Source organism: Leuciscus leuciscus (assembly GCF_965113295.1).
Source record: "Leuciscus leuciscus genome assembly, chromosome: 5".
NCBI classification, from domain to species: Eukaryota; Metazoa; Chordata; class Actinopteri; order Cypriniformes; family Leuciscidae; genus Leuciscus; species Leuciscus leuciscus.
Window position 1 is genome coordinate 25,045,578 of NC_138729.1, and position 12,472 is coordinate 25,058,049.

The 12,472-nt window shown below is 38.8% G+C and overlaps 1 protein-coding gene across 4 annotated transcripts in view; it reads left to right on the forward strand.

The window, feature by feature from the left end:
* LOC309498307 (flotillin-2a) overlaps window positions 1-12,472 on the forward strand; it is a 25,918-nt gene continuing 13,446 nt past the window's right edge. Inside the window, exons 1-3 of one of the 4 annotated variants that reach the window (XM_082168948.1) lie at window positions 1-214; window positions 5,283-5,364; window positions 10,172-10,262. In XM_082168948.1, the coding sequence (XP_082025074.1) occupies window positions 166-214; window positions 5,283-5,364; window positions 10,172-10,262 (222 nt within the window). In that variant the 5' untranslated portion in view covers window positions 1-165. Of the gene's footprint in view, window positions 215-332; window positions 704-5,282; window positions 5,365-10,171; window positions 10,263-10,836; window positions 10,928-12,472 lie in introns of those variants that run through there. The other 3 variants (XM_082168947.1, XM_082168950.1, XM_082168949.1) reach the window with 3 other exon arrangements.

Genomic DNA, 12,472 nt, shown 5'->3' on the forward strand with positions numbered 1-12,472 from the left:
TATCTCTGAAAGGGCGGTGACTACTGGTGCATGCAGGCAGAAATCTTGAATATGATGTACACAAGACTACACTGAGTGCCTTCATATCTGTTTTTATCACGCTATTCCGTCATCCGCGAAAAAAGAAGCAATTTTACATTCAGAAAAGCTTTTTAAAGGAAAAATATGGGGAATTGCCACACGGTAGGACCAAACGAAGCCTTGGTGGTATCAGGTAACATATCAACTGCCTTCTGTTTTTCTAAAAGCAATCCCCTACATTTTCTTATAATCTGACTGTATTGTATATTCATCCGAATTGTACCTAACGTAGAATGTGTTTGGTGATCGTAAATGTATGATATTCGACACTGTAACAGTAACTTTAATTAACGCTCATTTTCTCCGGCGTTTCTGTCGAGTAACGTTAGTGTGTAATGTTAGATATGCGTGTTTGCCTGTTGCATTGTAGTTTGTGTAACATGATAAAAAAGACTATCCATCACAGTCTCGACGTGCTGTGTGTCTCACTCGTGCTCCATTCTATTTGATTTCGACGTGCTTGCTTGCGCAATGATCACGTTGTTCTCTTGAAGTCCTCTTGCTCTTAAATATCGATTTGTTTATTTGTTTAACGTTAGATTAAACACACGACTTACGAATTGTGATTTTTGGCTGTGCATTTTATTTGATACTGCCAGTGCCTCGTCGATATAACGTTACCGTATACCCGTATCTTAGTTTGTATGACTAGTTTGTATTACGTTTTCTCGCTGTTGTGGCGATGTTTAATAGATCTGATCAATCAAGACAGTCTAGTGATTTAAACTAATACATTTATTTTGCGAAAAAATGCTGCTTGTGTACATTATCCCTTAGCCTATTCCGGTTTCTAAAACAGTATACAGCAAGTACGTAGTTGGGACCAAACTATATAGTATAGTTAGTGATAAACATTTCCCATTACAATTATGGGGGAGGGGTTACTTTGAACTTTTTATGTTATAGTGTGTAAAATAATATATGATTAGTCATAATAAAATTAGTTAGTTCATTGGTTTGAAATTGTCTGCAAACTACAGTTTTCTCTAACTTTACACTTTCCTGAAGAGTCATTTCCTCTTTCCTTAACTTGCCTAAACAGTATGTCCGCATTGGTCATGTTTATGAAATAAAGTCACATGACAGAGACTTAAGTTGTGCAATGATTCTATCAACAGCTGAGGATTGCACACTAATAGCTGATGACCAGCTGGGAATCTGCTGGAATAGTTTCCAGTCTGGGAGCAGACCTCCTATTAACAGATCTGTGAGGAATTTCCTCACATACCTCACATTACAGGTTACAGGCCCCCACTGTCTATATCACATTCTAAACACTACATCAGGATCCCAGATTGATGCTTAAACTTTAGGCAACATGTCCTGGTTGCTATAACATTGACAGGTGAATGTAATAGATCCTAGATTATCTCCCTGAACCCCTGGTGACCCATCATGATTGAGCCAATGATAAGTATGTTTGCACAGATGAGTGGCCTAAATATTTTTCTCTTTAAAAATTTAATTTCCATATTATTAGGGTTTTCCCTGGGTCAGAAATGGTCTTGGGTGGTGGCGGATGATGCAATGGCAGCCACAGAACAACGGCGCCAGTGCTCTCAACACACACCGGCTATAGGTGGAGAGGAGAAAGAGAGAGTGATAGTGCCAATTTAAAGCATGGGGATTACTGAGTGACTGATTTGAAAGATATAATATATTAATCAACAAAGGCAGGTCTATTATTTTGCATAACTCTATCTTACATCTGGCGCAATGCAGCGGCAAGCGCGATGCAAGTGTTTTTTGCTAGTTTCAGTCCGACGCAGTTATCATTTTCACGTCCTGCGCCACGTTGTTTAAATAGCAAATGCATTTGTGCCCATTTGTGCGCCCATGGGCATGCCGGTCTGAAAACAAGGTGTGTTCTGGCGCATTGTTGGCACGTTGCTATTTTGAGGCGACAGAAATAGACTGTGCCAACATTGACCAACTGAAACCTGGTCTAAAGTCAATGGCGCAATATTTTTTTCCCATCGTTAAACTAGCAAAAGTGGATTCGGACACGCACTAAGTGAACTTCCGCCGTGCGCTTTAGACCATACGCTTAGATCGTTTAAATAGGGCCCTAGGACTTAATACACAGATCATTTGACATACAGTATCAGATCGTCCGTTTCTGGTTATCACTTACAATCGGACACAATCCAGAAATTCTGCAATTTGTAGTTGGAAGCATGGAAATATCTTTTTTTATATATATATATATATAAACAGGGCCTGAATTTTATTTTGGAAAATGTGGGGGAAATCCCCCCTTAGGTGATTGTTATGGGGGGGAATTTTTAATTTGAGGGGGGAGTTTAGACTTTTTTTTTATTATTACATTTATCTCGCCTAAATGTATGCTCACTCATTGCATTTTTACAATGGTGTCATTTTGTTCTTAAGAATTTACACAACACAAGGAAGCTTGATTTCAATCTTGTGAATTAAATTGAAAAAAGTAGCACAAATAAATACAATAGAATAGAGATCCCAATAAAGAGAAAAGTTTTTGCTTAGGTCTAACGCTATTATTCAGAAATACAGAGACTGAATAAAGTAATCAAATGAAAAATAACACTGGGTAGTATTTTAGTCCTGACTAAATTAAATACATAGGCTATTAATCCTGATTCCTTAAAATGAAAGCTATGTTTTGTTGTTTTGACAACCGAATTAATGACAGACACATATGACTGCTGTCACTGTGCTAGTGCACGGATTCAGATGCGGTCACGTGCGATTTATGCTTATTTAAGACATAACCGACTGTTTAGACTAGAGGATACTCACCAAGACCGAAATTGACATAATTTTCGCATGTTTTTGACTGTTAAAGCGATATAATCCACGAAAAATAACTTTTGTTACCCGTGAGCTGTTTGCGAGGCGGCTTTACTCGGTATGTGTGCAGAGAAAAGAAAAAAACATCTCTCAGACAGCGCACAAGTACCGAATAGTTTAAAATCGCGTGAATGTTTAAACTGCTAAGACTTAAAAAGACGTGCAAATGGTAAACTTTAGTTACTCATGATTCAATGCTGGCCCGATTATGCAAGTGACAATTCCGTCTATCCCGACTCCCGAAACGCGAGAGTGTTATCCGCGCCTGCAGCGCGCTTAACGATTGCCTTGTGCAACCAAGCGGGAAGGAAGTCGACCGGAAGTTGAAGCCGGCCGCGTGCCACCATCTTGTAGCAGAACTTCACCTGCTGTTAGCATCCCATTGACTCCCATTCATTTTGGCGTCACTTTGACAGCGAATAACTTCACATCTGAGGCGTTTGAAGACTCCATTTGTCCATTATTTATTTCTAAAGAAACACGACAATGTATAAAATGCTCCATTACCTTGTAGCTTACGTTATGGCCCCGTAAAAACAGTTTTTGTAAAAGTAGGCTAACGATTGCGTCATAACCACATGACTCTCTGTCGCACAGTAGAGAGATTACCGTATTGACGGGAGGAGAAGCTCGCGGACAATCGGGGAGACGTGGAGGCAAAATGACAAAATAATTAATCAGAATACCTAGCAAAAGTTTCTCCTGCTCGTAGCTCATGGACACCTCCTACTCACGATCTCCGTCTCTGCAAGATTCGGAAGGGAATGATTCAGATTTCTCATGCCACAGCCACTAGAAGACAGACGGGTTGCTCGCGTCACATCTACGTCGTCAAGCTCAGTTTGAGTCTGCGCGTCAGGAACGGAAGTCCTAAAAAATCGCTGAAAATGGGCTTCACTTGCCTCAATTGAGTTCCAATGAGATGACTCTGTCCATTTCTTATACTGTCTATGTGTGCAACCCATTTTGAGAGACGAGAGATAGAAGACGCAACACCGCTGAACACTCACGCTGTTTGTGAAATTGCGTCTCGCAGACAGTTTTAAAATGACTGATTTGATTTTATAATCTGTGTGGATTAATTTACTAATGCAACCTACATGCTAAAGTGAATCAATGTTTGCGGGAATTTCCCGCATTATAAAAGGGAGACCTGCGGGAAATTATGCGCAATACCCGCAATCCCGCGGCGAAATTCGAGCCCTGATAGGCGCATAGTTTTTGTGACATTGCCAACTACTGGCCTGGCATGCATAACAGCGTTTTTTAGTCGTTTTTGCAGAGGATCATTTTGACAACGTTGTCGTCTGTACTTAAAAAGGTAAGCGCAAACGTACCCTTAGAGTAACTTGCCCAACACTAGCCGCTTTTTCATTGTTGGGCTAGTGCAAGGCCAAAATCGGGGCAAATAGCCTTCGACCTCGAGCCGCGAGGCCAAAATCAAGCTGCTTTTCCACTGTTGGGCCAGTAGCCCCGCAGCGCTACCCTAAAACCCGCCCTTAACGTGCTTTCATGGAACAACGTTACACAACCGCAGAGGAAGTCAGGATGAGGCTCCATGAAGTGACAGTGGAAACGCTACTGGCCTTGGGACGCACTAGCATGCTCGCTTTTGGCCCTACAGTGGAAACACAACTACTGTTAAGTAGACAATAGTTTGTTAGCCAAATCACAACATGAGCATTTGCATGAAAAGTAAAGTCAAATCGCATATGCCAAAAGTCATAGTACATTCACCCAATGAACTAGTCACATCATTACTCCAGTCTTTAGTGCCACCTTCAGAATTCACTCTAATATGCTGATTTGTCTATCAAGAAACATCTCTTATTATTATCAATGTTGTTTGCTAATTTGTGTTGTGCTGCTTAATATTTTTATGGTAACCGTGATCATTTTAACCATAACCATTTTAAATACTCTTTCTTTTGGTACATCCTTGTTGATATGCACCATCCACGCACTGGTGCACAACATATTTTGTTTAGAACAGCTAGTCTAGTTGATTATTGACTTGAACTGATTTCTCTAAACATTTACCCAGCATAGTGGTTTGGTTAGACTGTAACTGTGAGTTGGGGCTTTCCAGTGATATTCATCTTTAGTGGTTTTAATGAAGAAGTTGTTCAGTTTGTAAACCAGTTTGTTGAGGCTTGTATGGGATTTATAACATTTGTTGGTGGTGAAGTGGACAGCTTGTGAAATGGGCTGAATGATTTAGATTTTTATAATGGAAAGATATGGTTTGATTTTAATACAATTTGAAATTAAATTGAATTAACTTAGTATTCACTTTCATGTTAGATTGCCATGCTAGAATGGGATAAATGTGCATTATTTTGTACTAAATATGCCTGTGTTTATTTTCTCAGGTGGCTGCTGTGGCTCTGATGACAAGCAATATACAGTGGGCGGCTGGGCCTGGGCATGGTGGCTTATTACCGACATACAGAAGTAAGAATGTCCATTCATCACATTCACTCCCTTTTTTTTTCTTTTTTTTAATCGGCTCACAATATGAACAATCATTCTAGCGCTGACTGAATGACTATCCTCCATTTATGTACCTTTCAGTTCCCCTTGAGTGGGAATTAGGACCATTACAGAGACATGTCACAGCATGCTCACGTTTCTCTGGCTAGAGATCCTCTTGTGAATATAATATGTCCACGGTAAAGAAACTCAAGTGTGCACACATCTGTGCCTGTTGTTTTTCACATGTAACACTGTCAAATTAATGTACACTGTTTAAATCATTGATAGTAACTAAAATAACTAGTTTCCTAGCCAGAAAGGAAATATCGTAGGTCGCTGTTCTCACACTGCATTGTAAAACTACCTGTCTGTGATGTGATATCAAGTCCTGTTAACTAGGCTGTTGAGCACTCTTCCTTTTAAATGTGTGTTCAGTGATATTAGTCATCAACCTAGGCAGCTAACAAACATTATACACAAACATCAGAACTCAACCCCCTCCATTTACATGAACTCACCTCATTAAGGCCTCAGTATCCAGGGCCAGTGTTTGGAAAAATAAACAGAGTTAACAATACTAGAGTGTAGAGTGAAGTTCTGCTTCAATGGTTACGAATAGATAATCATTAGTGCTGCAGCCTCTACTGATAAATACATAGTACTGTAGTCTTTATGAAATCTGTAGAACAGAACTACAGTTGTGCTAAAATATATAGGGTTTTTCACATTTAACTTTGTTTACTCCGGGTTATAGGAAAAACTTTCTTATTTGCATATTTACGGTATCAATATCACTGATTTGATGAACTGTTTAAATAAAAGCTTGTCCCACTCCTGCACATCAGATTTATTACTGAATAGGCTATACATCCACATTTTTAGACCAGAATACAATTTTTTTTTTTTTTTTCTGTCACTGTTTGACATTTAGATTTTTCCCTAAAAGTTGTAAACTAAATATGATAACCCAGGGTTAAGCACAGTGTGATAAGCCCATATATGTCATTCAGTATGAGCTTTGTTTATTGTGTAATATACACAGTGCTTGTAGCTATCAGAACATTAGCAAGAGGACAACACACGTCATATGTATGAAAGAAATGTGAGAAAACTATATATCATTTTGGAATGTACGGTTTGTTTCCATTTTTTTGTTCCCTATTTTAATCGTTATTGACTTTGAGATTATGCATGTGCAATCTGTAATAACCAGCCTGCCTATTCTCTGATGTTCCTCTCCTGTTCATTTCTTTTAAGTGTTTGCCGAGCTAACCTGCCTTTACACGCTGGACTCACCCGTGTGTGTCTGACCGTCTGATCTGTTTCTGGTATCTCTCTGCTGGGGATCATAAGATTATTACGCTATATCAACTCTGTGGAAATACAGATCACTAGGGGTGTCCCCGACTATGGATTTTCATAGTCGAATCAGAATCGTCAAGTCTTGCCTATAGTCGACTAATAGTCGAATCATGTGTATGGGGGCGGGGCTTTAACAATTCAAAGCCGCGATGTACAGAAAATCACACAAAGATATAGAAGAAAATGTATAAAAACATTTTGGATCAATAAAATAAATAACTCCAGAAAGGCCACACTGCAGACAGGATTTACATTTCACATGCAAATCAAATTAAATCGGCTAAATTACCTGTGCGAGCAGGCTCTAAGTACAGCACAACATCGATGCACCGAAAACATAAACAATTAATTTACTGAATTAAATTAGAACAGAATATACCTTTCTTATAAATAAAAATACAAAACGAAATAAATCAGAATCAAGTCACAAGATGAGCAAATGTGTGTAAAATGCCTAAAGTGCAGGGGAACATATATTCAAAACACAAGCCACAAATAGTTAGATTAGATAACCCTGACAGATCAATAAATAAAATTAAAATAAAGAAAGTATTAAAATAACGATAGTAGCCAGAATTGTGGCACAGGAGTCGCAGTCTTTTTAGCTAAAAATGTTCACAGCTTCCAAAAATCAAATTAGAACCGGCAGAAAAGTTTTGAAATCACTTGTACCTGATCGAGAGAACAAATCCAGTCTTTCACTCTGTCTGTGTCCGTTGGAGTCTTTTCAAATTGTGCGCGCGGATAAAATACATTCTAAAACACGTAACGTGAAAAACGTTTAATGACTTAATCTCCTAAAATAGTTCAGTTAAAATATGAAAACTATTTTACTATAATATTACTATAGTAGGAACGCATTGCGTTCATATTCTGGGTTCATCTGCTTATCTGCACATAGTATGGTTTCTTAATAAAGTGTGTACTGTGTACATTAAGCCACGTTAAAGTGCCTTTTAAGCGTTTTAAAAGCTTTTTTCACGTTAAGCATTTTAGAATGTCCCGTGGAAAACCAATTTGTTAACGTTGGCCGGCAGTGTGATCATGGTTTTCCTGATGCTAAATCCAGCCTTGGATAAATATCCGATGGTGTACATCCACACTTTAGATTTTCTTATCCTAGACATTGTTAAAGATTTAAATCCTTGCCGCCAAGACGCTCCTTTGTCGGTCACGGATTGAAAGTGAAACTTAAATCTGTCACGGGGTGTTTGGATTTATTCACGCACGTTAAAAAATATTTATTAAAAGCTTCTTTCTTTGCTCATTTTTATATACAGCATTATCATAATAGGCTAAATATTAACATATTGACAAAAAACCGGTAGTTCTATGTGAAATCAGACATTGAGCGCCCTCATATAGCCAAAGTGGCATGATCCTCGTTTCATAACACCTCTGCAAAGATTCGACCGTGAGATCGGTAGTCGAATCAGGCTCCTCCTATCGAATCTTCGACTATTCGGGGTCACCCCTAGATATCACAAGACTTTTATCACATTTCCAGTCTGCACAGCGGAAGGATTTAATTCTAGATTCACTAGTTCGCTAAACTAACTTAGCTTGCTGTCCGTGGAGGAGGCTCGAACCCGAGGCTCGGCTTGAGCTCAGAGTTAAAAAAATGATGATGGAATTGCACATAAGAGGATAGAGAGAATTTACTGGAGGAGGAGGGCTTTGAAGAATTTGTCAATGGGATGACTTGGTGTCTGCTGCTTATATAGTACGCTCGTAATGATGATTGACAGGACTGAATGTTTAGGCTCCTCCCAAACCTACGTTTGGAACTTAATTTAATAGATTTGTCACTTCAGATGCTATGCTGTTGTACATTAAATTGGAATATGATATATGGTAAAGTACCATTTCAAGCTAAAGAGACCGTTTGAAAGCTTTATTGTAAAGTTCGCTAACTTTGATTTACCAAAATTAACGGGAACACAGGTGGGGAAATTGGTTATCTATAAAAGTGGGAAGAGACGAGTATGACGACACATGAACGTGGAAAAGGTCTATTGTGGAAATGCAGCTATGATTTTTAAATATTACAGCTAAAAGGAAGATTTGTATTTCATATATTTTTTTATATTAAGTCAATGGATCAATTGTAAGAAAGATTAAATGTCAAAAAAAGAAAAATGTAACAATGTTTAGTTATAAAGGGTTCCTGTATTTAGTGGTTGGAGCAGTTGTTCAGTTGAGTGCATAGTTTAGAAATAAAGCATGGCTGGGTGGGATATCTCTTGCCCTCCCCCTTTCCTGATTAAGATGGAGTAATCTAGTTTGCTGGCAGCTCTAAAAGCTGCATTGATCTAATTTTAAAAGATTGAGAGAGATGTAGGGCTTGCGGCATCAAAATGGCTGAAATAAACATTCAGAGGTATCCTACTGCATATGCCTGTGCATGTTACCCATTCAGACACGCCCTGTCTCATTTTAATCCAATTAAAGAGCTACAGTTTTTCAAAGAGACAAAAACAGCTGAATAAATTAGTTTGAAGTATACAGAAAAGGGCCATTGAGGAGAGGTCCACACTCGCTGCACATGAACACTGTGAACTATATTGGTACATTAACTTTGTAGATGAATCTTATTAGACTATGATCTCTTACACTGAGAACTGCCCCGTGTTAAATGGTTTTTGGCTATATTAGGAGTGATCTATATTAGCCCAACAATCCACTAGAATAGAATGGCACCTGCCATGTTCTTTTCACCTCAGTCAATTAGCTTGTGCTGAACTGCAGGTCTCAGTTATGTGAAACATTGTAAACCTGCAGCTTCAGTTTTTTAAATTGGATCATTGTCGTGGTACACACTTTGTGTATACATTTTCATTTAAACATTTTTATAGTAAGGGTTTTATATATATATATATATATATATATATATATATATATAGTAATTATTTTGCACCGATTATAGTCTGAAGGACTATATATATTTATAATATAATAAAATAAAACCCTATTTAAAAAAATTAACTAAATAAATAATTGCAATTTTAATGCTGAGGTAAATTTTTAATCATTTTAAATTTTATCGTGCAGCCTTTTATCCAAATCCACGTTTAGCAAGGACACCTTAAAGAAATATATATTGCTTTGTCGTAGATGTTTAAAGGAGTGGTCTAGGGACACCAACAGGTAGTGCAAAAGGCTCATCATAGTGGAGAGATATACAGAATAAGACATCCATTCAGCGTCAATGATGAGATATCAAAGATAAATGACATGATACAGAAGATCTCTCCATCTGCAGCAGACAGTGGCTCCCCGATGGTCTGGATTCAACTGCAATCAACACCAGAACCCATCCTCCCACCCTGACCTCTCTCCCCCTCCCTTTCACATATGTTAACACACTGACAATATTGTGCTGTCCTGCCTCCCCTTCCTCCTCCCCTCCCATCTTCCCACGTAGACTCTCTCTGGAGATAATGACCATCCTCTGTCGCTGTGAGAATATCGAAACTTCGGAGGGTGTCCCCTTGGAGGTGACAGGGGTCGCTCAGGTAATTGCACTGAATGAAACAAGCCAACCAAATGAGACAATGAGAAATATTCTAGGTGCTCAGGGTATGAAGGGCAGTGGCCTGGTTCCATTTCCTGCATTACACGCATACACATGCTCTCATTCTCTCTTCCACACTCTTGTGTTGGTCTTCCTCTGCAGTGTAGGAGAGCCAGTCATCTCTCACTATCCTTGTCTGATGTTTGGCTACGCAGCGCGCTCATGGCTCATTTACCTAATGGCTCACGTCAGCGTGTTCTGACTGTTGGGTCTGTAATGGATGACGATGGACGGATCAGATTGGCTTTTGGGAATATTGTAGGTCGGGAAATAATCTTTGAGTTGCTGGGAATCTGAATCCAGACAATTCCATTACAGCCCATGTTCAAAACACCTGATTTGTGCTGACCAAGTCGTTGTGTCTTCGTAATTTCACCCTGCAGATTCATTTTTGTGTTGTTTACCTTCACGTCTTCCTTTAACCCCACCTTCTTCCCGTTTTCACACCGCTTGACATTCTTCCCGTAGTTCATAGCCAACTTTTTTGTTTTGTTTCCTTTTTTGCGTTTTCACAGGATAACCCTTGAGATTATGACCCTGCAACCCAAGTGTGAGGATGTAGAGACAGCGGAGGGGGTAGCTATTACTGTCACAGGTGTGGCACAGGTAAACCACCTTACCTCACCTAACCTCAGCTCCAAATGACTCTTTCAGGTTTGCCAGACTGGTGTCAGAGCCAACACCGCTTTATCATCATTTCCTTTCATTCCATTGCTGCCTTTTCTGATCCCTAAATTTGACCCCCCTCAGGGATGAACGGTGCTACTCTTAGTCAATCTCTCATCAGACTGAAGGTCACTGATTTGTGCTCAACATGATGAACTGTTGTTTGGTTAATTTAATTTATTGTTAATTTACTGATGATTTTTTTAAACAATCTATTTGGGGGGAAAACTCCCCTCATTATGCTGTGAATTAATTTGATCTGTTAAGTAGAAAAACCAATGGCTCTGTTTCAAAACCCTGTGAGATATCTTGCTTTATACTGCTTTCATAAGCAGTATATAGGCAGCAACCTAATCAAAACAGTGAGTGACTAGTGCAAAGTGCATGGGAAACTTGACTTACAATTGATTTCAATAGAGTTTAAATTGGCATGTCATACATGCTACTCGTGTCGTAATTACCTTATGATTCTACTCGAAGCTGTTCACATCCTCTTTGATCTTTTAACGTATAATAGGTCTTTATTTCATAGCTTTACTAGGGGTTGCAAAGACTAGTTGACTTTAATGCTCTGCCATGGTGCTTTAAGCTTGACGTCGACTAGTCGCTGATCATGGCCTATAGAGGGCGCAACAGGATATGAAAACTTTGAAGTTTCAACAGTTAAAATGACAATAAAAGCATACTCTGTGAGCGCTCCACAAGACATTTTTGATTATACCATCTGGATGCTCAAAACTGATCGGGTGAATGCACGTTTTAAACAGCTTATTGTAAATGTAAGTTAATCGCCGTTCTAAACTAATGCTCTGCTGCATTATAACGTACACACATACAGACTGTAACGCGCACATCATTGCAGATCGCGCCACCCGCCTTCGAGTCTCAGGTTCAGGTTGACTCGACTTTAATCACATAAATGTCGACGTAAAAAAAAATCTTGACGTCGTTCAACCTCTTAAGCTTAACACGTCTCCTCATTATAAACAAAGCATTTATCTAACCAAGCACCAAAAATAGTTCAATAGGTTCTGTGATGTCAAATGGGCAAAAACATTTGCATATTTGCATCGCACCATTGGCCCTGCCAACTGGCATTCAGTCACTTAATGACTTACACTTATATATGGTCTAACGGTCTTAAGTGTCAAAAGCAAACAGAACCCATTATAATCACTGACATACACACTGGATCCAGTATACAGATGCCGTTCCATTTCTGAAATACTCCACACGCTATTCCCAACAATGAAAAAAAACTTTATTAGCATTACCTCAAGGAACATATAAAAAAAAAAATATATTTGTAAAAATTAAATCCATGTCTTGACCCCTTAACTAAACATTTTATGAAATACTTGACATTTCTTTTGTATCATCTGCCATTTTGGAAGTTTTTTTTTTTTGGTCCACTGGGCTCATCTGAGTAGAGCGTGGGATTGACTTCTTTCTTTACAAAAGAGACAGAATTTGGCCAAAAAGAGG